The sequence below is a fragment of the Grampus griseus genome (genome assembly GCF_964374135.1).
Source record: "Grampus griseus genome assembly, chromosome: 2".
NCBI lineage: Eukaryota > Metazoa > Chordata > Mammalia > Artiodactyla > Delphinidae > Grampus > Grampus griseus.
Window position 1 is genome coordinate 21,997,651 of NC_139018.1, and position 27,596 is coordinate 22,025,246.

At 38.6% G+C, this 27,596-nt stretch overlaps 1 protein-coding gene across 2 annotated transcripts in view; it reads right to left on the minus strand.

The window, feature by feature from the left end:
* TSHR (thyroid stimulating hormone receptor) overlaps window positions 1-27,596 on the minus strand; it is a gene marked incomplete at its 3' end in the record, with an annotated part of 166,153 nt that overhangs the window by 15,569 nt on the left and 122,988 nt on the right. Inside the window, exons 7-9 of one of the 2 annotated variants that reach the window (XM_082648835.1) lie at window positions 26,191-26,259; window positions 17,025-17,102; window positions 16,799-16,868 (exon numbers count right to left, since the gene is read on the minus strand). In XM_082648835.1, coding sequence (XP_082504961.1) covers window positions 16,799-16,868; window positions 17,025-17,102; window positions 26,191-26,259 — 217 coding nt within the window. Of the gene's footprint in view, window positions 1-16,798; window positions 16,869-17,024; window positions 17,103-26,190; window positions 26,260-27,596 lie in introns of those variants that run through there. The other variant, XM_082648834.1, reaches the window with a different exon arrangement.

Below are 27,596 nucleotides of genomic sequence, written 5' to 3' on the forward strand. Positions count from 1 at the left end.
AGCTGAAACTAACATACCATTGTAAAGCAATTATACTCTAATAAAGATGTTAAAATGAAAAAAAAAAGATTTAATCTCTTAGCAAATTTCAAGTATGCGATATAGTATTAACTATAGTCACCATGCTGTGTATTAGACAGTCAGAACTTAACACTGCATAACTGAAACTTTGTACCTCTTGACCCACATTTTCCTATTTCCCTCATCCCCCATCCCCTGGCAACCACCATTCTACTGTTACTATGAGTTCAACTTTTTTAGATTCCACAAATAAGAGGAATCGTGCAGTATTTGTCTTTCTGTGCCTGGCTTTGAATTTTTTAAATTTAGCTTGATGAGAGCTGGGACTCTGCCTTTTCTGTTTATCGCTATATTTTTCGCACACAGACTGGTGCTTAGAAGACAGAAGGCTCTGAATATATACTTGTCAAATACATTTTTAAAGAGTGCTTTCCTGTTTTATCTTCCTTTTTTATAGCATGTTTGAGGACGTATACACACAGTTAGGAGCATGAGTTTTCAATTCACGCTATCTGGATTTGTATTTTGGCTTCCCCACTTACTATCAGTTACTTAACATTTTGTGCCTCATCTTCTTGAACAGTAACTGACAGTGTGTTGTCAATGAATATTAGCCATTATTATCATTACTGTTATAGGGATAAAACATCTCAGATTTATCTCAGGTCACTAATTGTTGCTTTGTACAAAGTTCTTTTCTGTTCTCTTTAACGTCTTTGGTTCCTCCAGACTCGTCCCCCTCCCCACCCCCACCCCCCCATTTGTTTTTCTTGGTTTTGATCTTTCATGTTAGAAGCATTCTTTGGCTTGTGTTCCTTGGTGTCACATTCATGCTGAAGAATGAGGCACTGAAAATCTGATAGGGAGCTTGTCTACCAGTAGACTGTGCTTTAGGGCAATTCTGTGGGGAGATGGCCATTATGCTGCTGAACCCTAAAATGCCAATGCGGAGGTCTTTTTTGTTTTAGAGTTTTTCAACTTCTTCAGAAAAAAGACTTCAATCTCCAGCTTAGAGGGGAGGTACTTGGCTGTTGGTGTTTTCCACGAATCGGGTGGAGGGTTACCATTTCCAGACAGAGACCTTCAATTAATCCTTTTGTTTTTAGTCCCACGTCTCTTGCCACATGTCACATCCATCACTGCTAAATCTCATACCCTTCAGAGATTCTGCAGGGCAAGGAAGTTGCCTCTGAATATATGCTCCGTGTGGATTTTGCCTCCCTCTCCTCTGCCTTTTTTCCCCCCAGAATTCTGTAGCTCTCCAGGCCATCCATTTGCCCTCACCCGTCTTCTTTGTCCTTGTTGATTTATGTACATTAAAATTTTCTTTCCCATCTTTTAAGAGGGATCTCGGGAGGGAGAAGAAATAAAGGCTTAAGTTCAATGCATCATCTTTGACTTTTAATCACTACTCCATTTAGCATGTAGAAGTGTGCAAGAGCTGAGAATGAATACTTATTGAGTGCTGAGCCACACTGGACAATCTCCAAATCTGGAGTTGATGGAGAAAGAGCCTCAGTCTGAAGAAATCCTCAGACTTAACAAGGCAGGGATCATTTTAAGTTATTTGAAGCTGTATCTTTTCACATTCATCTAAATTTTTATTTGACCACTTTGAATCCAGAATTTCCTAATAGTGTATCTTTCCTAAAATAAATCCTTCAAAATATAGTTTAATTTTTAAATTTTGGTTTTGAAGTGATAACAATATGGAGAGTAGCTATCAGCTGTTAAAGGACCTGAATTCCTTTGTGAGTGCAGCCATATCGAATGAAGCCTACTAGCTGGAGGGCCTCCCCCTCTCTTACTGACTCTGGCACTTTCCACAAGGAGCTCATCAAGTGATGGGCACTGAACTTCAAGAGAATTCGTCTCTAGCAAGTATTTGCTCACAAAACAGAATGCAGCTTAGCTGAGCCTGGCAGACAGTTTGAAGTCTAATTGCCTAGGTCATGGGAACCATCTCAAGTTAAGTGTCTAATGAAAGTAACAGGACCTGAATTTGGAGAGAGTGAGGCCTGCAGGGTTATATACTGGGCAAGAATATCACCAAATTTTAAGGATGCCAGGAAAAAGAAAAGACCCAACTGATATTTGATGTCATAGGAAGAACAAATTGCTCCTCAGAAGCAATTAGGTGCTCTGGCATCCCCAAACATTGGAACAGTTTCTATTTTTGTGTGAGATATTTTGTCATTATCAAATACACGATTAACCTTTGATGAATTCAATTGCAAATTAAATAAGCACTAATCAGCTTGCCAATGTTTCAGCAGCAATTGCAAGTCTCTTTTATGTTTGCTTGTAATGAATGTGGGGTTTTCTAAAGGTCAGTATGTAGAAGCTGATCCATTATAACTGTGTAATCACATCTGTAAATTGGTAGATGAAATGCATCTAAGAGCAGAAAGAAGATTAACTTACTGCTTAAAAAGCAGTTTAATTAATTTATTGATACTGAGTTAAAAATAACTAGGGCTTAAAAGCTATAAGTTCAAGACAGTGAGCTTGTTTAATTATTTGTTTAAAATTTTAAAACAGCATGTGCATTTATTCAATAAGTATTTATTGATTGCTTTCTATGTCTCACGGAACAGTTCTAGAATCTAGGGTTATAGCAGTTGACTAAACATGCAGAAATTCCTGCTCTTCTTATGCTTACATTCTAGAGAGAGGGATAATTTTTTCTAAAAAGGAACAGTATGTTAGATGATAACGATAAGTACCATGGGGAGAAGCAATACGGAGTAGGGGAAAGGAAGAGCCCAGAGGTAAGTCACAATTAGAGATGGGGATGGGTGTCAGGGAAGACCTCACTGAGGAGTTGGTTGAGCGAAGATCTGAAGGAGATGAGGGAGAGAGCCATAGTTATATCTGGGAAAGAGCCTTCCAGGCAGAGAGACCAGTCAGTGCAAAGTCCCTGGGATGAGAGTGTACCTGGTATGTTTAAAAAAGCAGGGAGGCCAGTATGGCTGGAGCTGAGACAGTAGGGGGTTAGGAAATGTGGAAGAAGAAGTCAGAGAGGTAATGGGGAGCCAGATCACGTGTGCCTTGTAGGCCATCAAAAGGACTTTGTCTTTTCATCACAGTGAGATCAAAAGCCTTCAGAGGAATGGTACAATCTGACTTATTTTAAAAGGATCAAACTACTGCTTTGAGAATAAACCAAAGGGAGCAAAGGGTGGAATCAAGGAGACCAACAATAGACAAGATGGTGCCTTGGACCGGAGTGGTAGCAGTGGAGATGCTGAGAATTGTTGGAGTCTGTATAGATTTAAAAGGTAGAACCAATGGGATTTTCTGATGGATTTGGATATGGGGGTTTAAGAACAAGTGAGGTCAAGAATGACTCCATGACATATGGTCTGCAGCTGGAAGAATGGAGTTGCCATTTCCTGAGATGGGGAAGGCTGAAGGTAAAGCAAATTTGGAGGAATGGTCAGAGGTCTAGTTTTGACAGGTCAAGTTTGAGATGCCTATGAGACATCCAGGTGGCAGTGTCAAGTAGGCTGTGTGTTATAAGTCTGGAATTTGGTAGAGTTGTCTGGATTGGAGACTTCTATTTAGATATCACAGGCATTATGCAAAGCCATATGAGTGGATGAGATCACCAAGGACACGGATAAAGAGAGATAAAAAGAAGGCCACAGGTGGAACCCTGGGGTACTCCAACAACAAGAGATCAGGAAGAAGAGGGAGAACCAGAGAGGGAGACTGGGAAGGAGCAATCAGAGGTGTGGAGAAAAACCAAGAGAGAGTGGTGTCTTGGAAGCCAGAAGAAGAAGGTATTGTAAGGAGGATGAAGTCATCAACCTAGTTAAATGCTTCTGAGACACGAACTAAGAATTGGCCATTTGATTTAGCAACTGTGGAAGTCACTGGTGACCTTGAAAAGAGCAGTTTTGGTGGCATGGTGAAAACGTGATTGGAGTGAGCTTAACAGGGATTGGGGGAGAGGATTTAGGATTCTAGCCAACTCTTTTGTGATGTCTTGCTACAAAAGGACACAGAGGTAGATATGGAGTTGAAGGGATATTTTAAAATTATAAGTAGTTCAGCATATAGTCCTGAAAGTTAAAGTATCTTTTAAAAATAAAAGAACACTTAAAAATAATAATAACTCTTTAAAGTCATCAAATATTCAATCAGTGTTCCAAGAGAGGCAAGGTAGTTGTCTCACTGGAGTCAGGAGCCAAGTTGACCTAAGTATTACAGCTGACTGATATGTCTCTTAGGTGTCTTTTAATCCATAGGCTCAAGAAATATTGTTTTAAGATGGGAGAAACAATAGCATGTTTAAATGTCCATGGGAGATAATCCAGTAAAGAGGAAAATATAGATGCTATGGGACAGAAGGGCAAGGATTGCCGAAGCAATGCCCTTGAATTGCTGAGAGGGCATGGGACCCAGGACCTTGGTGAAGGGCCCAGCCTTAAAAAGTGACTTAAAATTCAGGAGAGAAGACAGAGGATGTAGACATAGATACAGGAAGGTGGGTAGATGTGGTGGTGGGAGCATGAGGAATTCTCTTCTGATTGATTTTATTCTAAATGAAATGGAAGTCAAGGTGATCAGCTGGGCATGAGAATGAGAGAGGACTAGAGAATTGAGGAGAGGGGAAGAGGTCTGACATGTTCATCTGGGAGAGTGCCTAGGGAAATGGGATGTTATTGCTGTACAGCACTTGGGGCCCACCTGGGGTGAATGATTTAAAATGAAACCACTTGCCAAGCCCACCTGCAAAAGTCCAGGACCACAGTAGGTGGGAATTGGACTTAACCAAGGTAGGGTTTTTCTATGCAAGGATGATAGAGAGAGGGTCAAGGTAGTTAGTTGGCTGTGTGTACAGATCAGTGCTTATAATGATAGATATGGAATTTAAGCTTCATAAGGAAGAAATGAAGACTTGAGAGAGGTGAAAGACAGTGAAATATTAGTAATAGATTGTAGCTCCTAGTAAGACCGAAGAATTGAAGGAATGACTGTGTTAGAAGGAAACACGTGGAAAGACAGCAGAATGTTTGAGACTGAGATTATGAAGGGTTTGGAATCATTGGCTATAGACCTGAAGTCTAGAGGTAGAGTGGAGGACAAGGTTACTGGAGTGGAAGTCAGAGGCCAGGAGGACAAGGTTACTAGAGTGGAAGTCAGAGGCCAAGGTATAGGAAAGAAGATCCACATGGATACTGAAATCAACAAAAATTATGAAAGGAGTAGTGTTAGAGGAATCAGTAACAGTACATCAGGTGCTGAGAGCTTCAAGAAATGAGATAGAGTAACTTTGGAGTTCACAAATCACAACAAAAAAGATATTTGGGTGGTAAATCAACTATACTTGAATTAAAAAAAAATTTTTTAAAGAAAGAAAATAAAACAAAATTGGAAAAAAAAAGGTTTGTATAGAATTCACACCAAAAAAAGAGTGGTTAAAAAAAATAAAAGTATATTTGGGTGGTAATGTTTGAGGGCATGAGAGTCAAAGTTTGGGAGAGGTTTTAAGGAGGAGGAGAGATAATGGTCCAAAAGCAACAATGAGGAGGCAGGAGGGCATCTGCCTCGACTTCATTCTATATAAACTGCTTATGTTTCTACAACATGAGTCAATCATTAGCATGTTTTAAAATCAGGTATTCTACTTTAAGATCCCTCCAAGCTGCCGGTGCCCACAGGTAACTGTCTAGTTTTTTCATATGAGGATTGACTTGCAACAAGAATTTGCAAGTTGTTCACATGGACTACTTCGCTACTGGGCTTGCTCATTTTCGGAGAACCCATAAGAAAAGAGGCGTTCTTAAGGAGCTTCTGCTCTGTGTGAGTCATTGTATCAGGCGCTGTGGTTACAACCATGGGGAAAGATAGAAAAAAATCTCTTCTCCCGTTACACTTACATACTAATGGAGGGAGAAAGAGTAAACAAGTCAGTAGATGTCTAAAATAGCTAGAAGTTTGGATGGTGCTCAGTATCATGGAGAAAAAGGAAGTAGGGAAATGGGATGAAGGGTGATGGGCAGCTTCTAATTTAAACAGGGAATTCAGGGAAGACCTCAGTGAGAAGCTTACATTTAAGCAAAAACTCAAAGAAGTCAGAAGAGCAAGCCCCATGGATATCTGGGGAAGGAGCCTCCTGGGTAGAGAAAACAGCTGGTGCATAACCCCCAAGGTGAGAATGTGCCTGGGGGCACCAGTTCAGTGTGGCTGGAGTGGAGTGATGAGGAAAGATGCAGGAGATGGGATCAGAGATACTGGGTCATGGGTGGGGGGCGAACAGCATAGGTCTTTGAAGGCCTTGGTGAGGAGTTTGGTTTTTTTCAGAGTCAGATGATCAAGAACTGGGGATGTTCAAGTAGAAATTTAAGAAAATGATCAAGCAACGTTGGAGGATTACAACAGGAGCAAGAATCATCTTATGTGAAAGGGGTTGACCTGATGTGCTGTAAATTGATGGTGTTTCTGGGTTAGGGCTGGGTTTGCATCCTAATATCACCGCTTATGGCCAGGTGACCTTGGGGACTTACCTGATATCGCTGCACCTCAGTTTTCTCATTTGTTAAATAGGGATCATGGCACCTACTACTGAATAGTTAAAGAGACTCAAGGTGATCTGTAAAGAACCTAGCACACAGCTGAAGCTCAAAAATTGCCCCTATTATTAATAAGAAAATGTTTGTCTAAAGATTTAGATGATCATAAATTACCAATCTTTTCTTGAAGTCTTTGCGTACAAACAAAATTGCTTTGTAACTCCGATAATCACTGTTATTTCTTTCTTTTCGCTCTTGAGTTTGCATAATTACACTTCATTTAAGACTATAGCTTCCATGACCTATGAAATCTCATGGAGTTGACTGTCTCAGCGTTATATATCCTGGAATGAAAAACTACCTGTATACTGTAATTCAGTAAGGTGGGAGCTCCTCCACACAGTAACAAGAGGAAATGATGGCAAGGTATTACCGACAGTCAAATGCTGAAACACAAACATGTCCTCCTCAGTGTTAAGTCCTCTCCCCTGTCCTCCCCGACGCACAACACACATACATAATAACCATCACTATCAGTCTGTGAGAAGTGAAAAGTCCACTTTCTTTCGAGTGTTTGTTTCTTTTAGACTCAGAAGCAGAACATAATTAACAAAATGGATTTCATAGACTTGACAGAGATAGCATGTCAGAATGAAAACCCTTAACTACCTTATTTCCTTCCACCTGTTCCAAGAGTAAAAATCACAGAAGAGTCAAAGATTTAGTACTCATCCATATTTGCTTGGGAAGAATTGAGTGCCTCATTTGTATACACTGTAAACTGCTTCTTTATTTATATTTGTGGGTTATTTATTTAAAAATTTAATCCCAGGTTGATTCACCCCTCCTATCAACCTGTTATCAGCATCTTTTAGTGAATTATAAAATCATGAGTAAAACTTGCCACAGAACAGAGTACGCATGATTTTTGCCTCATCTATTTGGCCCTATGCAATCTCATTTCTCTTCTTTCATCATCTGAGACTTGATATGGGTAAAATTACCAGAAATTATGAGCGGAGTAGTGTGGAGAGGTCAGAAACCTTTGGGATTGATAGTATAAAATAAAATAATTTATTTTAAAATGTTTAGCACTGAGACTAGTAGGCACTCACTAAAAAGTAGATTTATTTACATGTAAAGTTGCAGAGAAAAATATGTGTTCCTACTTGCTTTTTATTCTGAAGATTCACTGTTGATTCTGAAGATTCACTGTTGAGGGCTCTTGGCTAAAGAGCACTGATTAGTTAATAAAACTGGTTTAGAAAATTAATATGGTTTAGAATTTTTTTTCTAATTTTTTCCCTGAAACTTCAAGTGTTGTTTACCTAGAATTCAGACTCAGTAAAGATTCTTTCATCTTCTATCAGTTTTGATCAAAGTAAAAATCCTTTAAATAATTGACTTTAGCAAAACTGAGTTAAAAGAAACAGTTAATGGATTTGTGAGTTATTCTTTTTTAGAGATGCAGTCATCCTAGTTTACTTTTTGGCGTGGCATAGATACAAAAACCTTTACTCAGACTGAATCCCCTGACGTAAAATGCATGATCATTTGAGGCCATTGCTCTAGGACAGTGGCTCTCAGTGCTTTGGAGAACTTTATTTAAAGTAAAAATCTTTTGAGGATAATAGTAGCTGGGCTTTTAGTCAACTGAAGAAGCTGAAAGGTTTGTATGGCTTTGAGGATCTTTGCAATAACTCCATCATCCTTCTCCTACCAGAGTCATCCCCCTAGTTGGGAAATGCTCTGAAAGTTTCTCAATAATTGTAAAACGTAACCTTATCATTATAGATTTCCATGACTTGAAGTGCTAATCCTTTCTTCTCATATCAATGGCTATGGTAGTAAGAGATGCTACTGATCAATAAATCTGGATTTGGGGGGAATCAAGTATCCTGAGTTGTTGACATAACTCCTTTGGTCCAAAGATTCCTAGGGCTGAAGAAGACCATCCTTTTGTTTTTAGCAAGAAGCCACCATGCACACAATTCTGGAAAGGTAATTGTCTTCTCTTTCTCTTCAACTTCTTCTGTGACCTTCCTTGCAGCTCTCATAGACTCTACAAAATGGCCACAGGCCCTCTCCTTTGCTGTGCCTCTGGAGAAAAGGGTGTATGACTTAGGAGGAGAAGTTGCTTATCCTGCTTTGGTTGCTTCCCTGACAACCCGGCTTCCTTGGCATGAGTCTGGCTTGGTGCCCAAGTCGGGCACTGCAAGAGGTCTGTTTGTCTTTGTAACTCATTTCACAGCCCAGAGTAGAGCAGCCTAGTAGACAAACCCCTCTGGTTTTCCACCCTTAGGAAGCTCCCTTCCTCTCCAAGAGAGCTACTCCAGAGGCTCTGCTGGCAGGCACAGAAAGGAAGACAAGGAACACTAGGCTGATTAGGTCTTTGGGCTTGATTTCCCTCCCTCTGAGGGAGGGCCAGTGCCTGCCAAACAGCCAGGATGTAGAGATGAGCGGTCCCAGTGCCATGGCTGGGACAGAGCTACCCAGGGTTAATATAGTCAGAGTCAAGTGTGGGCAGAGGCCAAGGAAAGGAAGCATGGGGTGAGTTGAAGAGGACCACAAACTGTAATGGATTATGCAGCTATTACTAATCTTTCCATGGTAACCTTCAGTGGGTCATCCTTACCTGCTGAGTCAGGTCATGTTCCCATAACATGATTTCAACACAACGCGCTTTTCAGACACTATTCTTTGGCCCAAATTATGTTTTTTTGGTTGTTGTTGCTCTTAGAATATATCCTGTTTTCCTGTACGTTTGCCTTTGTTCTTTCTCTTATAGTTTCTGTCTCTGTCTATTGTCATTCTGCCCCTCACCTGAAGCCCATCTCAAATACCACCTCTTTTAAAAAGGCCTTTGCTGGTCACCCTAACCAGAAATGCTATCTTGATTCTTTAAATACTTCTTATGGCTCTTTTTACATTAAACTTATAGTGCCTTATTCACATTTCTCCTGAATTTGATTGTAACCTCCTTCAGGGCAGAGGTTGTATCTTATTCTTATAATTTTCATGGAGTTCAGTAGGTGCTCAGTAAAATATCTTCAGAATGAGTTAATGAACACCTTGTGTGAGTTTGTTTCAGATTAGCTATTTCTCCTTAGAAAGAAAAGAGAAACAGAAAGAGAGAATAAACTAGGGATGACAGAGGACTGGTAGTTAGGACTAAAACTGATTTGATTTCTCAGGACCACACCTCAATAACAACAAAATGTCATGCAACCCAATTTTAAGAATGGATAAAATATTTGAACAGACCCTCGTAAAAAGAAAATATACAAATGGCTAACAAGTACATGAAAAGGTGCTTGACATCATTAATAGTCAGGGAAACACAAAGTAAAACCACCATGAGATATCTCTTTACACCCACTAGCATGGCTAGAATAAAAAAGATTGATAATACAATGGATTGGCAAGTATGAAACTCACTTCACTGGTGGGACTAGAAAATGGGATAGTCATTTTGGAAAACAGTTTGACAGTATATCCTATAAAGTTAAATATACATCTATCCTATGACCTGATAATTTCACTCCTATTTTTACACTAGAAGAATAAAAAGATATGTGGCTGTCTATGGGACATTGGGGCATGAGAGAAGTTTCTGGGCCATGAAAATGTTCTAAGCCTTCAATGAGGTAACATAGTTTTGCCAAAACTCATCAAACTGTACACTTTAAAGATGTGCATGTTATTGTATGTAAATTATACCTCAATAAAGAAATAGTTTTGCCCAGAATTAACCTAGAAAATCATGTATTCAACACGCCTGTGGACTTCAGCCATGCTAGAAAGAACCCTGCCACAATTTTTCAGCCATCTAATAGTATGACCTTGTGGAGAGCATTACGAGTCAAAAGAAATATATGAAAGACTTATTTTTCTCTAAACCAAGATGGCAGTGCCATGACTCTTAGATTTTCAAATGATTAATTTGATCAGCTAATAGCAACAATAGTTTATTTTGAAGTTTGTTTTTGTTGATAACATGTAGTGCAAGCTCAAGTATATTATCACAGAGATTTCATCTTCTTAGGAGTTACTTATAATAGTAAGTGGGACAATTACAATATAGTCATTATCAACAGTAAGTTAAATGCTTATTAGAATGAGTTACATAATTTAGACCTTGGAGGACTCTGGTTATTATGGAAGGCATTACATTTCAGTGTGTTCTTTCCTTTGGGGTTATAAACACCAAGAGCTTCTCTTTCAAAATAAGATGAAAAGAAAACATGATAATCAAAAATGGACAGTATAAAAATGGAAAATGAGATTGCATATCTTGATTAAAAAATCAATAAGGAAAAAATGTTATGAAACTAAATTTAAAAGGCTTTTAAAAAGTTAGCAAAGATTGGAGATGAGATCGCACTTTAGATGTTGCAGCTGTTTTAAATTAGATTCTTTTTAAAGAAATGACCTTGAAAACAGGTGGTAAACTAAGTTGGCAAATTTGACTGTTTTAGTCAACAGAGATGAATACAGTCTTCACAAATACCTTTATGAGGTATACATATATTCCAATCATCTTCTCTTTAGATGGAGTTTAAGATTTTCCAAGTTTGGCTTTTACTCCAAATCATAGCCAAATCATGGGTCTTTGATATTAAGTTATACTTTATCAAGATTTATTGAGTACTTGCTGTCTTCTTTTTTGAAGTGGGGGCATTACAAAAAGTATAAGACACAGTCCATTTCCTCTAGGATCTTAAATTCTAGTTATGGGGAGAAGATATGGCGGAAATAAAGTAATGAAGATTTTGACAAAAGTTCAAGACAAGAATTAAAGTGATGTTGCAAGGCCATACATGGTTAGTTAACAGATGCATTTTAAGACAGATGCTTGGAAGTGGAGAAATGAGACTGGACTCTTATTCATTTCTTGTTTTCCTCCTACGGGCCTCTCAAATGCTACAATCTCCATTGTCCTTTCTTCCTATGCTTTGTGGTGTTCTTTTAAAATTTAATTTAGAATTTTATTAAAATAATGCATGAACCTATTTTTATAAAGCAAATTATACTGGAAACTTAACACACACAGCAGATTCCTGTGCAGCTCTTCCCTGCCTTCTGCTCTCTGATGCCCCTGAAGCAACCACTTTCAACTTCCAGTATTCTTCCCATAATTGAAAATACTTCTTGATTTATTGGTTTTTCATTCACCCACTGACTCCCTACTTTGGAAGATGAGGATTTAGCTCTCTTCCATCACCCTGCACATACATCCTTCTCACACCCCCTTAACTTTCCCGAAATAGTTTTAGGATGTATTTGGTTAAACCTATATTTAGTATTTTGGTTATTACAAGCCTGCATATTGTGATTTCATTTTATTTCTTGTGTAACATTTTTAGTTTCTTCATGAGATGTCTATTTCTCTTTTATTTACATATCTTGGTTTGAATGGACCTCTTGCTGAGCCTTGTTATATGCTCCAAAGTTCTTAAAATATCTCTCAACTCAGTTTTTCATAAAGTCAGTCCTATCATATAATCTATCAATCCCTTTTTATTTGTAGAACTTTCTCTTGGAGCCCTCCTTCAGCCCTGATGTAGATGTCCTGGTTTCAAGATTCCCAGGACCTCCCTTTTTGGTCATCCTGGGAATTCCATTTGCCTCTGTCCAATGTTGATCATTAAAATTCTCATTTTTCTCTTTATTTGTTTATGCTTCAAGAAAAGGTGAAGGGAAATCAAGTTTTTGAGGTTTTGCACATCTGAAAATGTCTTTATTTTACCTTCATCTTTGATAGATAGTTTGGAAAACACTTTTGTATTTCTGTGGTTGTTATAACTTTTCTTCTTTTATTTCTGATTTAATTGATTTGGGCCTTCTCTTCTTTTTTCTTGGTAAGTCTGGCTAAAAGTCTATCCATTTTGTTTATCTTTTTGAGAACCAGCTCTTAATTTTGTTGATCTTTTCTACTGTTTCTTTAGTCTCTATTTCATTTATTTCTGCTCTGATCTTTATGATTTCCTTCCTTCTACTAACTTTGGGTTTTGTTTATTCTTCTTTTCTAGTTCTTTTAGGTATAATGTTAGATTGTTTATTTGAGAGTTTTCTTGTTTCCTAAGGTAGGCCTACATCGCTATAAACTTCCCTCTTAAAAATGCTTTTGCTGTGTCCCATAGATTTGGGGACACTGTGCTTCCATTTTTATTTGTCTCATGGTATCTTCTGATTTCCTCTGATTTCTTCAACGACCCATTTTTTGTTTAGTAGCATATTGTTTAGCCTCCACGTGTTTGTGATTTTTCCATTTTTTTCTTGTAGTTGATTTCTAGTCTCATACCATTGTGGTTGGAAAAGATGCTTGATGTGATTTCAATCTTAAATGTATTGAGACTTCTTTTTTGGCCTAGGATGTGATCTATTCTGGAGAATGTTCCATGTGCACTTGAAAAGAATGTGTTCTGCTGTTTTTGGATGAAATGTATATGTCTATTAGTTCGCTCTGCTTGAGCTATAACAGCCTCCTTGCTACTCTTCAAACACGCCAGGTATGTTTTCACCTGGGGGTCTTTGCACTTGCCTAGAATGATCTTCCCTCATATAGTCACATGACTTGCTCCCTTATGACCTTCCAATCTTTTCCCAGTTGTGACCTTCTTGATGAGGCTTTCCCTGACCATCCTTCAAAGTGGTGACCCTCCCCTATTGAAAGCTCATAATGAAGAGTCCTGGGCTTACCAAGTGCTCAGTAAATGTTGACTGTACATTTTCAGAGGTTGGTCAGGAAAAGTTTCATCAAACTGATGGGAATGGGTAGGAATGAGAGGGAGAGGAGGGAGGAATTCCAGGCAGGTGAGATGACTAAATAAGAGCTATGGTCGGAAACCTGAAATTTAGAAATTATTCATATTCTCATAATATTAGAGAGCAAATGATTTAACCAAAGGAGAAGATATAGAGGAGAAAGATCCAGGACTGAGCCACACTGAAATTCTGGGGCAGTGAGCTCTAGTGAGAGAAATCGGGAGGGAGTGATCAGAGAGGTTACAAAAGATAAGAATAGTGATGCTGTCAAGAGTCAGGAAGAAGTGAAGGTAATGATAATGTTGACCATTTATTAAGCATATATGAAATAGTTCAGATTTATTTTCTTACTTAAGTTTCACTACTTTTAGCTACCCTCTTTTGACAAATAAGAAAACTGAGACTTGGGTCTCACAATTAGTGATGGAGCCAAGAATCAACTCCAGGTCTAGCTCCTAATATAGTTCACTTTTTGTAACCTGGCATGCCTCTAGGAAGCAGAACTGGCATCGTCAAGCTGTTGCACATCTGCTCTTAACTTGGTTAGAGAGTCTTGTAAAAAAGAGACTTACCAAAACTATCAAAACAACTTTTAAGCAGCACAAACAAATAGGTAATTTAATTTACCGCTTCCAAAGAAGTAGAAATGGACACTCTCCCATAAGGACAATGTACTAAAATATCTTTAAAATGTGACTACTACTTAAATGCCATAACATTTATGGAAGTGTGATTCAAATATTTATAGTATACTGTATTAATTTCACAAACATTTTTAAGCAAGTACTGTGTTTCAGGCACTGTAATATGAACTAGAACTGTAGAAATGAAACAGACATAGCCCCTGCCGTCTAGGAGCTCCTGGAGAGATAGATAGAAACATGTCACTGGTGCCATGAGATGCATAAATAGAGGTGGGGAGTATAAGGGAAGAAATGGTCATCCTTCCCTAAGGAGAGGAGGGCCAAGAATGACTTCAGAGAGATCTTTACTCAAATGTCAAAATGGTAGTAGGTGCTTATCAGACAGATAAGGTTGTGCTAGGGTTTTCAAAGCAGTAGGAAGAGCAAGAGTTTAGCATAGCCATAGAAGTAGGTTGGAATATTAAGGGAGCTGAAAGTTTCAATATGGATGGATGATTGGTCAGGAGTGTATAGAGGTGTGAGAGATAAAGCTGAAGGTTATAGCAGGGCTTTGCATGCCACAGCGAGGTCTTTATCCTGAGGGGAATGGGAGACCAGCATTGGTTTTTAAGATCCTATTTGCATTTGAACACAAGGAGGTTTGGAGAAGGTAAAATTGACAAGGTCAAAGATAGAAGGCCAAAAAAAAAAAAAAAAAAAGATAGACGGCCAGGGGAAATCTGGAGACTTGTCATTTAGACCAGTGCTACTCAAAGTGTGGTAACCATTGGCTGTTCCTTATGAGTCCCTGATAAAGTAAGAAGCTTGTACTGGAATGTAAGCAACTACTTTACTAAGCACACTGCTTAGTTTGGGCAACTTTGCTCTCCTAGGAAGACTTTATCCACGAAGAAAGCTGTGCTTTGAAGTACATTCTGGAGCCAACCTTATAGTGGACCCACACTTTGAATGTTTCTGGTCTACACTATTGGTCTTCAAATTCTTTCAATGTCATGTATTTATAAGTAAAAAATGTCTGAGTATGTACTTTAACATATGTATATTTATGAGCTCTATACACATATTACTGTAATACCATACGTTATATATTATACATTACAAAACACACTAACCGTACATTTAAAAGGATAGGATAAAAACAAATAAGTAATATTAAAAAAATATTTCACCAAAGTGAAATCAATGTTATTAAATAATACTTTACTCATTATGAAAATTGTCATTTAACACTTTCTGATACAGCTATTCAGAGGTCTGCTTCTGGGTCAGTTTATTTTTGTTTTGGTTTAAATGGTTGTCAATTGAAAAAGTTACCTCACAAAGATAGATGGTTCCAAATGGAATAGGGCAGGCTTGGCTGTACTTACTAAATTGAGATTCTCATCTCTCAATCCAATTCAGTAATTAAATACATGTTTTTATTGAAATTCATATTCTCAGCTGTCAATAAGTAGTTTTTGCAAAGTAGTCTAAAGATGTTTCATTTGCATATTTTATATACATGGATTTTAAACCCACTGCAACTCTTAATTTGAAAGGCTTTAAAACATGTTAAAATTCAATTTCTGATTTTAAAAAAGCAAAATTTTTATAAGTGACATTCACTATTTTCATCAGGAAAATTACGTAACATGGAAAAGTTTCCAAATACCTGTTTCTAAAGACTTTCCAAAGCACACATTTCTTTAGAAGAGCAACAACTTTCCTCATTCATTGGTGAAATATCACCTTTATCTTGAAGGAGCAGTTAAAGATGTCTTTAAAAAATGTCTTCCAGGTTAAAAAAAAAAAATCACAGAAAAGGTCAATACACTTTTTTTCACTTGTCTTTTTATAAAAAGAAAAATGCATAATACTTTTAAGTACTTTGCCATGAGTTAACAATGAATCCCCGTATGGTACAATAGATTTTCAGGGTCACTCTGCCCTCTTATATGGAGCCTGTGTGTTAAGAAAGTAAGGCCATAAACCCACTTAACTGGGTGTATTCAATCTAAAAGTGAAGTGAAATTGTTAAAAGTGAAAGAGTGAGGATGTAAGTCTTCGAGACTGTGGATCACCAGCTGTTCCCTTGGGATGCAATCATTACCTACCTGACACCTGAGGGACAGTGATCATCTATATGTAAAATATTAGTAGAACTTAATTTGTTCTTTTTTAAATTTTTTTGGCCATGCCACGTGGCTTGCAGGGTCTTAGTTCCCCAACCAGGGATCAAACCCGTGCCCTCAGCAGTGAGAGCACAGAGTCCTAACCACTGGACCACCAGGGAATTCCCAATTTGTTCTTATTTTTAAATGGAACCTCTTATGTATGTATGGAACCTTCGTGCCTCTGATGGATTGTCTTGTGCTTCTCCTGGGGGGCTCTGTTCCACTTTGGCAAGGATTGTACTAGATGCTCAAGAATGAAGTTCTAAACTAAGGCAAAACCAAGGGGATGGAGAAGATGGCACTAGAAGAGGCTTGCAGGAGACAGAATCAACAGAACTTCATCATGATTACATGTGGAGGTATAAATCAGAGGAAATGCACAAATAACTTTTTTTTCCATGTTGTTTTAAAAACTGTTTACATCCCATCTTTTCCAGTGATTGTAAGTTTTCCCAGATATGAATCAAACTTTTTATACTCTTCCTTCTTTGTGCTATGAACCCCCATATGGTACAGTACCATAATGTATTGCATTATGCAATACACATTCATTTCTCAGCAAAGACTAGAGTGCCTTCCACCTATTTGTAGACCTCATATCTCAGAATTTTGCAAACACCAGCTGCTCAAAAATGTCTTTTTTTCCAAAAGAGGGCCTTCATGAATGTCCACACCAAGGTGGCATCAGGCATCAGGATGGCACAGTGGAGTCTGGGGCCTTCTGAGTCTCAAAGAACAAGGACTTTCTTCCAAGCAGTAACCTATACAGCTGGGCAGAAAAGTACTAGCAGAAGCCTTTATCCAAGACAACAACATTCCCTCCCCACAGACATCATCAGCTACTCTTCTTAATGGCCCCCTCCCTTCCATTAAAAAAAAAAAAAAAAGGCAAATATTCTTTTGTATGTCTTACTCACAGCAAGGTTGGTCCACTGTAAACTCCTCCAAATGTATCTTTATCAATAGCTGTCAGGTATTTATTCTTGTTCAGGTAACTAGAGAAAGTGAGAGAGAGGATGGATTAGGTGAGGTTAAGCAAATTAACATAAATACCAAAATAAAATGAGAGCGTGGTCTCCTTAGCTATTACCTGTTTCTTAGGAATTTGGAAAACACCTTACCTTCTTCCAGGTTAAGCACTCAAAATATTCTAGTTTCAATTGTGCAAGGTTTATACACATTAATTATGGCAGAAGTCTTTGAAAGAGAACTTGTTTATGATCTAGTTTGCATGTCTAGATGATATAAAAGTTGCCTAATTCTCTATTTACCTGGCCAATGGCGACTGTATTTTTCAATCTTCTTCAATACCAACTAAATTAAATTTTTTTTCTCAACATTGATCAATATTTACATTTACTTTTGATGACTGGGCTTAAATCAGGTATTCAGTGAATGTGGCGAGTGGTGATGGGAACTGTCAGAGATTCACATCTTTTATTTGGGGCAGGATTGCCAGATTTAGCAAGTAAAAATACAGGATGCCAAGGTAAACAATGAATAATTTTTTAGTATAAGTATTTCCCATGTAATTTTTGAAACATTCATATACTAAAAGGTTATTTGGTGTTTATCTGAACTTCAAATTTAATTGGGTGGCCAGCATTTTCTGTGGCAATCCTATCTGGGGAATGGGGGGCAGGTTATACAGATAAGATTACAGAGTATACCTTTCCTGAAGGGCCTTGATGGGCACATTGATCTTTCCGTTTTGAAAATATATTGGGCAGTTGAGTGTAAAATATTTTTGAGCAATTTAAGTCACAAAGTGATTCTGAAACATAAAATTACCTTCAAATGGATAAAAGCTTCCAAGCATTTTGAAACTGGCTTTTCCCCCCTAGCTTTTTTAGAGAACAATGTTATCTAAAAAGAAACAAAGCATTATGTATGTGTATATATATATATATATATAGCCATCATATATGTGTGTGTGTGTGTGTGTATAAAATCTCCTTGTTATAAATGATCTCAATTTACACATGTTTAGAATAACTGACCCCTGCATAGACTAGTCAATTTAAGAGTCAGTGAGTGGTCACCTGTTGATACAAAATGAATGCAGTGGAGACTCAGGAGATCTGCTTAGATACAGATAATGCTTCCATTATTCTGTTTATGGTGTTTGCTCTTCATGATGGAAAATCTTCAAGGGCGATGGTTAATAAGAATAGTGTGACACTAGGTAAACAACAAGGACCTACTGTATAGCACATGGAACTATTAATATATTCAGTATCTTGTAATAACCTATAATGGAAAAGAATCTGAAAAACTATATCTATATCTATATATGTGTATAACTGAATCACAGTGCTGCACACTTGAAACTAACACAACATTGCAAATCAACTATACTTCAATTAAAAAAAAAAATAGTGTGACATGAGGACTTTGTGTCAGAAGGATTCTTTCCCCAGAGCCCTCACAGAAGAACTTCTCCTTGGTTAATCGTCTCTCTCTCTCTTTCTCTGCATCTCTTGGTGAGATTGAGGAGAGGCAGGGTGGCTTTATTTGTGGCTGAGCCATGAGGAGGTAGCCTCTGTTGCTGTTCAGAAGGCGAAAGCACAAACAGCACTTCCGTGAGGTCTGCCCTCAACCTCTCCTGGTCCAGCAGCTCTGCTCTCTCTAGTCCTTTGTAGAGGATGGAACTTAGAATAAGAGAGGGCAGCCCCAGAGCCATAGATGGGTGTTCACTGGAGCAATTGGAGGAAGAGTTTTACCAAACACCAAGAAGTCTCCCTCTCCTGGGCAGGATGAGGGATTAACCAAATGACAAGTACTACGACTTCACACAATGACATCTCATAAATTGGTATACATTTTGTGATCCTTTACATTTTTTCTCAAATCGAGCTTGAGAACTAACTTAAAGTAGCCACCATCAGTTTTCCTCATTGCAATCTTTGTTTCCTTCATGGCATTATCACAGTCTGTGATTATCTTGTGTATTTGTTTACTTTTTCATCGTCTGTCTCCCAAATCAGAGTTTAAGCTCTCTGTCTTACTCATTGTTGTATCACCAGTGCCAAATTCAGTGCCTCTATAACTATTTACTGAAGGAAGGTGTAAATGATTGAATAAAAAAATCAATGCACTTTTCCTCCAAAATAGTGAGGTGAGCTATGCTAAACTTTTACTTTATGGAAAAAGTAATGGGGAATGAAAGCTAGAAGACTCATCATAGGGTGTGGTGGCCAATTGACTTTTTTGATGGCAGTGACAAGCAACTTGTTTACAAATGCCACAAGGGTATGGTCCAGACATGGCCTCTTCAGGCAATGGCTGGATGGATACCAAGCTTCCAGGGTGCTGTTAAGTCAAAAATGGAGCGGGGGTATCAATTAACCCTCATATATGTACAAAGACGCAACTGAGATGTTAACAGCAGCAAGTCTGTGCCTTCTGGATGAATGGCTATCATGTAAGTCTCTCACTCATAGGCTTCATTCGATCGTTGTTGGAGTCTCCTTCAACCCACTGTGTCCACAGAGTTCATGATCAGTGATAGCCAGAGCAGACAAGAGCTGCCTTGGAGACAAAACACCTGGAGAGAGGATCTTGAGCAGCATGGTTTTGTAAAAAGACAACTAACTCAACTCAAGTGCCACACTGGCTTGTGTCTCTTTTTATATTCTCTGGACCATGCAACTTGCAGATCACATTCTTTTCCCAGACTGCTGAAAATCAAGTAAGGACTGGTGAGCTCATCTCAGTTTTTCCTCTTCATCTCTGACTGCCGCAAGTGAAAATCGGCTTGCTCTAATCATTAGAAATGATTGTAAAACTAAATAATTGCTTGTACAATTCTGCAGTGTTCTCATCTGATATTCAATACGCCCCCAAGGATAAGGAGTCTGGTTGATAAGCGTTAGAGTTTACCAGAAATGCTGCAGAAGACTTTAAACTGGGAAAGCCAGCCAGAGTCCAGAAGGGGAGAAGGAGGATGGAGAGAGGGTGCAGCCAACTTGAACGGAGATGAACTGGAGTCTTGAGGGAGGCTGCATTCTTCAAAACCAAGAGGGTTGTTTGGGCACTTCATCTCTTAGAAATAATTAGGTGCTTAAAAATGAAGCCATCATTCTGCTGTTTAGCGGTTTGGAGGGCTGTCTTATTATCACAAATTATGATAATGCCATGAAGCTTTAACCTTGGGTTCAGATTGCTGATCCTACCTTCTCCTGGAGCGGAGGGGATGGGGATGGGGAAATATATCTGCAGAAGCCTTAATATCCAAGAAGATTGTGCTTCCATCAGCCTCATTTATCATATAATGTTTACTGGGAATGTCAGGTTAGTTAAATTGATTCCTTGACCCGGACTTATCCTGATTCCTCTGGAATCCACATTCTGTAAGCCAACTTGGGTAAGTCAATCACAAATCTTGGTAGACTACATGGGTAACCTACTCCAGACAATGATTATTTTATTGGGAGAGTATGTGTGTGTGATCATCTAAACTGTTTCTTCCAAGGACAAGATGAATGTAAACAAAAGAAGAGTAGAAAGTCTCGGAGTCTGCGGTGAAAGGAAAGACTTCTTGAAAGTCTTTCTAAGTACAAATACTGGGAAGGGCTTATGAGCAAAGGACGGGTATCTCCTTTAAAAATAGGATAGACACTGCTACATGTAAGTATTCAATGACTTTTCACTCTTCGGAGTATGTATGCCTCTTTGAGAACCTCTTGGAAGAAATGAAGTTCTTCCGAGAAAAGATATGTCAGATTTTTCATGTGGTGGGTGGGGGGGTGTAGGGAGAGGGGAGTTAAGAAGTCCTGCCCTGATTTAAGTGCCGTGTATCTCACAGTTAAGGAAGAACAGTGTGGTCAGAAAAATGAAGATGGTCAGGAATGAGCTGGGGAAGACTATCCAGTTGATGAACTCAGTATGATAGACATAGCTCACATCCTTCCCCATTGGACTCACACTTGGCACGCAACAGCCATTCAGTGAAAACATGCTGGATGACTAAATGAAAGTCCAGTTGCTGGGTAACTCCTAGCTCAAGGCACCCTCTGTATTATGTTTAAGTGAGGACGTGTCAGAGGGAGGAGTATGACACTGTGGTAAGGAGAGTTGTGGTTGCTGCTGAACTTTGCTCTCGGGAGTTTTAGGATACATTTCAGCTCCAAGATAGAATGTGAGCCTGCATTTCCACAATCCCCTTAGGGTAAATGGGCGGGCACCTGTTTATACTGTGAGACTCTCATGGGAATACTTCTGTGGGAACTGTATTTCGCTCTCATACCATCAGTTATTTGGAAAATTAAAGAGAATCGCTGCCCAGCCCTCACTGTTCCATAAAAATCCTTTTAGTAGCTGAAATCAGGATACCTGCCTGTAAACAGTAAAAGGTGAGAAAATGCTCAAGGCGTCAACAGGCAGAGGTAAAAGCCAGCCTTGGAGCATATCCTACAAGCTGTTCAAATACTTACTCCATTAGAAAGAATAGCCTGCTTAATCCTATAATCTTCTCTATCGTCATCTTTTCCCAGTGCTCCAAGCTGCAGTGTTTTGCTTGTAATAAGCTAATGTGTGATGCTAATTAGTACATGAATTGTGTTGACTTCTCTGTTCATAACGATTAGTGTTTCAGTATGCTCTTAGCACATCAAAATGGTAATTTTTTCTTCCCAAATGTTTACTGTCAGATGGTAGCTTGTTGCTAGAATTTGACAATACAAAATACAATACAGAGAATTAAATTTTCTGAGATAAGCGATATATCTCCATGCCAGATTGTGTGGAGAGGGTGGAAAAGAGCTTCCAAAGAATGAATGTGTGACTTAACTTGTAACTGAGAGCAGTTCAACTTCTGTTGAGCAAGGGATGCTTGTATTATTATTAATTCCACATCTGAGTGATGACAGTGTGCTTGGTTCCATATGAAATCACAGGACCATGAACTTTCGAGCATTTGCCATAATTTTCATGAACTTTTAATTACCCAACTGCTGCTGAGGCATCAGTGCTTGTTCTCAATGTGGAATTTGTCCAACTTGGCTGCAACCGTGTTCTTCAGTTACACTAAAAAAATAGGTCTAAGTGAGGTCAAATCTGCTAATTTCAGTAAACTGACATGAGGCAGATGATGGGGAATAATCACGCTTTTGGATGAGCAATTGTTTAAATTAGAAGTTAAAATATTTGAACATACTTCTGGAGGATTCAACAAATTGCTAACATGCCATGTACAGTATTTGAACAATATTAGGTTAATTATAGAATACTGATGTGTTTACATTAGTTTTAAATCACAGTTAGTATTGAGGATAGAGGCAACAGCTCCATGTTAAAATCACAAAGTGAATACTATTTTGTTATCACTATGGAAACCTGACCTCTGTTTTCTCCATCTACAGCTCAACCCTTATTTATCCTCCTCTAGTTCCAGGCATCGTTATCATGATTATCATCTTGATTTTACCTTGGATTTATAGGATACCTTTTAATGGAGTGCATAAAGCTAAGAAAAATTTAGTTTCCATCAACCAGGAATCACAAACTTAGGGTAGAACGAACAGATGGAATGTTGTTTTATAACAGGAGCAGAGATTTAAGTTCAGATTTAAAATACTGATTGGATAAAAAGATCTTTATTTTATTTTATGATTGGATCTTAACTTTCAAACCCTAAAATATTTTTGTCCAGATACTTCTTATCTTTATCCCATGTTTGCCATTTAACCTTTACCAGGAATTGGGAGAAATAAACTACATATTTCATCACACAATGGTCATCCTCACTGAATACCTACATCTAGACCAGATGTCCACAAACTACGACCATGTGGTCACATTCTGCCTGTCACCAATTTTTGTAAATAAAATTTTATTGAAATACGGCCATGCTCATTTGTTTATGAATTGTTTGTGGCTGCTTTCACACTACAATGGTAGAGTTGAGAAGCTGTGACTGAGATCTTGTGTCCCACAAAGCCCAAAATATTTGTTATCCGGCCCTTTCCAGAAAAAGTTTGCTGATCTCAGATCTAGACTTCTAAAAATCAAGAAACAAATGATTCTCAGTTAAGAAATATTGCCCACATTTGTTAAACTCTTCCAAATTTTACATAAAAATGTCAAGAAAGTATGTGAAAATGGTGCGTTGATTTCTTTCCTGTGTTTCAAGGGATAGTTGTAGTGACTAGAACAGACTGTATGTAATTCAGAGAATCACTGAATTAAAATCCACTGTTTTCATCAGAATAACTCTCTCCCATCAACCAAGCCTCTCACAGAGCCCATGATATGGTCTAAGGAGAAAGTTGGTAGGAAGGTAGAGACCGTTTTCCTACATAATCTTTTCATAGGTTTAACTTCAGAAGACCACAGGATGATCTGAAAATTTACTGGCTCTTAAGATTCTCCATAGCCTGCCTCTTGAATAAACCTTGTTAAATTTACCTGCCTCCGAACAAGGCAGTATATCAAAAGATTCTTCTTAAGTGTTCTGTGGAACACCAGTCCAGAGAGGTGCTCCAGGAACCAAGAACTCCCTGAGAAGCTCTGCATACTGTATCCCCCTGCTGGATATTAGTAATTCAGATTATTCTATCAAAAGATGCAAGAAGTCCACCTGTATACTTTGTTTAACTTTACAAGGTCAATAGGGAGGGTGGGAGGGAGGGAGACGCAAGAGGGAGGAGATATGGGGATATATGTGTATGTATGACTGATTCCCTTTGTTATAAGGCAGAAGGTAACACACCGTTTAAAGCAATTATACTCCAGTGAAAAGGTTAATAAATAAATAAATAAGTTGAATCCAAGAGGTTCAAGTTATGACAGTGATGGAGCTCATACACCTGGGTCCTCCATCTAGGAAGGAATTGTCTATCCAGCTGCTGGGCCTACTGTCAGGAGAAAAGCTTTAGCTATCAGTCCCTGGGATTGCCTCAGCTGCAGAGAATGGTCTCACCTAAGGAAACCTATGTTAGGGTAGCTTAAATCTAACGACCAAAGAAGATGGGAGTATAGCTGTCTGGCCATTTTAGCAAAACAGGAAAACTCTAGGCCATATTTAGCTCCAGAGTTCTCTGTCAGGTCAGCCAACTTTTCCTGCTACCCCATCTTGCTTTGCTTTCATACCCTCCCTTCCATATCGGTAGGTTCCAGGAGCTCTCCTCAATAAACATCCTGCACACTAAAAAAAGAAAAGAAAATTAAATGTAGGATTGTGTGAGATTTGAACAATAAAGTTAAGATGGAAGTAGGGTCTCTCCAATACTGTAAATAAATTTGATGTATAAGTATTCATGTTACTCTGTTGAGCCTTTTCAGACTTCCCCTATAATATGTATTTAAACAAATGACTAATATCAACCCAGATGAGCCTACACCTAGGCAATCTAGATATAGGTACTCTGATCTTCACTTAACAAAGACTACTAAGAAACCCAAAACCCTGGTAAAGAGTGAGACTCCACTTCAAACAGAACTTAGGAAGCCACGTCAAGGTATAATGACTTTGAACTTATTAACCTGTGTTGTGCAGGTAATTTAACTCACCCTGCTCAAGTTGCTCAATGGACCAGCAGCCTCAGTATCACCTGGGAGCTTGTTAGAAATGCAGAATCTTGGGGCTCACCCCAGATCTACTTAATCAGATTCTGCATTTTAACAAGACCCCCCAGATCGTTTATATGCTCAATAAAGTTTGAGAAGCACCGTAGAGCACAACAGATCTAGAACCACAGGCCTTAAGATTGTGCAATGATCGTTTCCAGAATATAAAACAACTATGTATGAAATGTTTAAAGGGAAAGAAAAAAAAGATGGAATTACAAAAATGAGCAGGCAAACTTTTAAAGAAGCAAATAGAACTTCTGGAATGGAAAAAATACAATTGTTTAAAAATACTCAATAAACTGTCATAAAACAAATTAAACACAAGAATCTATCGTTTGTTGCTTCAGCTGACTCTTACGCATGGTAGTTTCTTCCTTTCCTATGTGTGATTTTTGACTGTAAGCACCTATTTGATTGATTTTAAAAATCTGGGCCTGCACTGGGGTTCTTTCCTCTGCAGAGGTTTGCATTTATTTCTGCCAGGAGTCCAGAGGTTCTACTAATGTGGTCCCACTCCAGCTCTCATCCAGGTTCCCTGGCTTAATCCAGCAGTCTCAGGTTTACATCACTTCTCCACCTTCTCACTGACTTCTCACTGAGTCTAGTCTCCTGGCACCACTGATGTTGGCAGCTGCCCCCAAGGGAACTGCACCCTCTGTAAGCACCCACCATTTTGGTTTCAGCTACTGGTTTGTTAGTTGTTTCATTTTCCTCTCTTGGGGATATGACATAAAATAAGTTTTTTCAAAATATATCATCTAGTTCTTTCGTAGTAGAAACAAATTATCTAGTTCACCATACTGTGGAAAGCAGACTCTACTAAAGGTCTTTGTCATTTATTAGCTATTAGGTTAAATCACACACCAGTATGGCTGAACCAGTCTAGCAGCTCTTAGACACAAAGTATGCTCTGGCATGGACACTGGGGACCACAAAGATCTGATAGAAAGGTACTACAAAGACAGAGACCCATGTTAATCACTATCTTTTTGCCAATATCCTGTTCTAGGCATTATTTATTTGCAGAGAAGCCAAAATCTGGCTATGGCTTTTCAGCTATTTCTAACTGAATCAAATATAAACTGACACCTTTCCTGAAAATATGTCAGATAAAACGAAAAGAAAAGCCTTACCTTCTGAATAGCTTTGGACTTAATTAAAGACACCCCTTTACTTCATGTACATGATAGATGAACATTTACACACACACACACACACACACACACACACACACACACACTCCTATAAGATAATAGAAGGTGACACCATCGTTCTCCATTTTATTAAGGATAAAAGCTTTGGGATTTAGAATTGGAGTTAATGTGTGTCCACTAAAGCTGGATCTTGTCAAGTTCCTTAACATTATCCCCAAGTCTTGGTCATGCTAACTCTGGGGTTGAGGAATGCTCTGGTGGAACCTATCTCTAGCAGAATTCTGACCCACTGAATGGTCCTTCTTGGGGGAGGGAGTGTAGGGCAGGATAGTGGTTTCCATGGCAACCCTTGACTTACACAGCATCCAGCTTTGTCCCATTGAAAGCATGTCCTTGGACTGAAGTAAAGCCATTGTTGTATAGTTTCCTATAATCAACAGAGAGAGGAGAAATCAGTGACCTATAAGAGGTAGTGCTGGCTCTTCTCTGAGGGTTGCTCTTTATTTCTTCAGTGCCAGAGATGTGCATGAAGGTTCTTAGGCCCTACAAGAAAACTTTACAGTATGTCTTATTTGGGACATGGAATAGTGTTTTCCAGTTTGAATCCCCATTCTCCAGACTTAGCTCCTAGAGCTTTAAGCTGTTTCCCAGAAGCAGATTCACTTTAATGAGCAAAGATTTGCAATCGTTAAGGATTTTTAAAAAAATGTTTTACGTATACTCAAAAAACTGGGGTTTCAGGAAATAGTTAACCCAATGTCAATAATGGAGGAATAAGTGCAGTTTCTCAAGATGAGCACTTTAAAAGACATTATTCATCTGAATGCATAGGTTTTATATTTTTCTCTTTAAAATGTTGTTTCACATTTATAGTCATATTTTTAATCCTCAGGGTGTATCATACATTAAATGCTTAATTAAATGGTTGAGGACTGAATCAAATTGAACTTCAAAAACAAATCTAAGAAAATAGATAGACCATGGCCTTTTGGGGAAGTTTTAATGTTTTAACTTGTTGCTATGTTTCTGCAACTAATTAATTCATACGCGATTCCAAGGGCTGGACTGAAGCATTATCTCCTCTATTTCCTAGTCAGGTTATTGAGATATGGAGGTGATTTGCCAAAGCCGCACTGATGCACAGCTGTCGGGAATCAGGATTTCTGAACTCAAAAGCAATTCTTCCCACCCACCAAAAGGACACATCCTTTCTGCTGGAAAAGGAGCTCCAGCCATGGGAACTCTGGTCTACACAGGGGTGCATGGGGGTTCCTGGGGGCTACTGGCATGGGATAAGAGAAGGCTGCCATGTCCACAATCAGGCACAGTGAGTGGCGATTGTAGGGGAACTCTGAAAACTACTGCAGTGCCTCCTGTGAACTCTGGTAACACAGTGAGAAGCATACAGGAGACTCCAAACTTGGAATTAGACCTGGCTCTGTCACTTCATAGTAGGTGACCCTGAGAACCTCTCAACCTCAATTATCCGCAGTTTTCCTTGTCTGTAAAACTATGATAAAATAATACCTAATCAAAAGGTTACTGGCAGGATAAAACAGCTATACATTTAACAAGTAAGGTGTGAACACTTATGAGACGACCATGTTAAAATGAATACCTTGCAAACTTGGATTTATCGTATGTAGTTGTGAAGAACTAAGAGGCAATCCTTGTTTGCTTTTTGTTTTGTTTAAAATAATTACACAATGAGTTTACTTCCTGCTACTAAGGTGTCCTGGGGGAGGACTGCAATGCACCGGGACG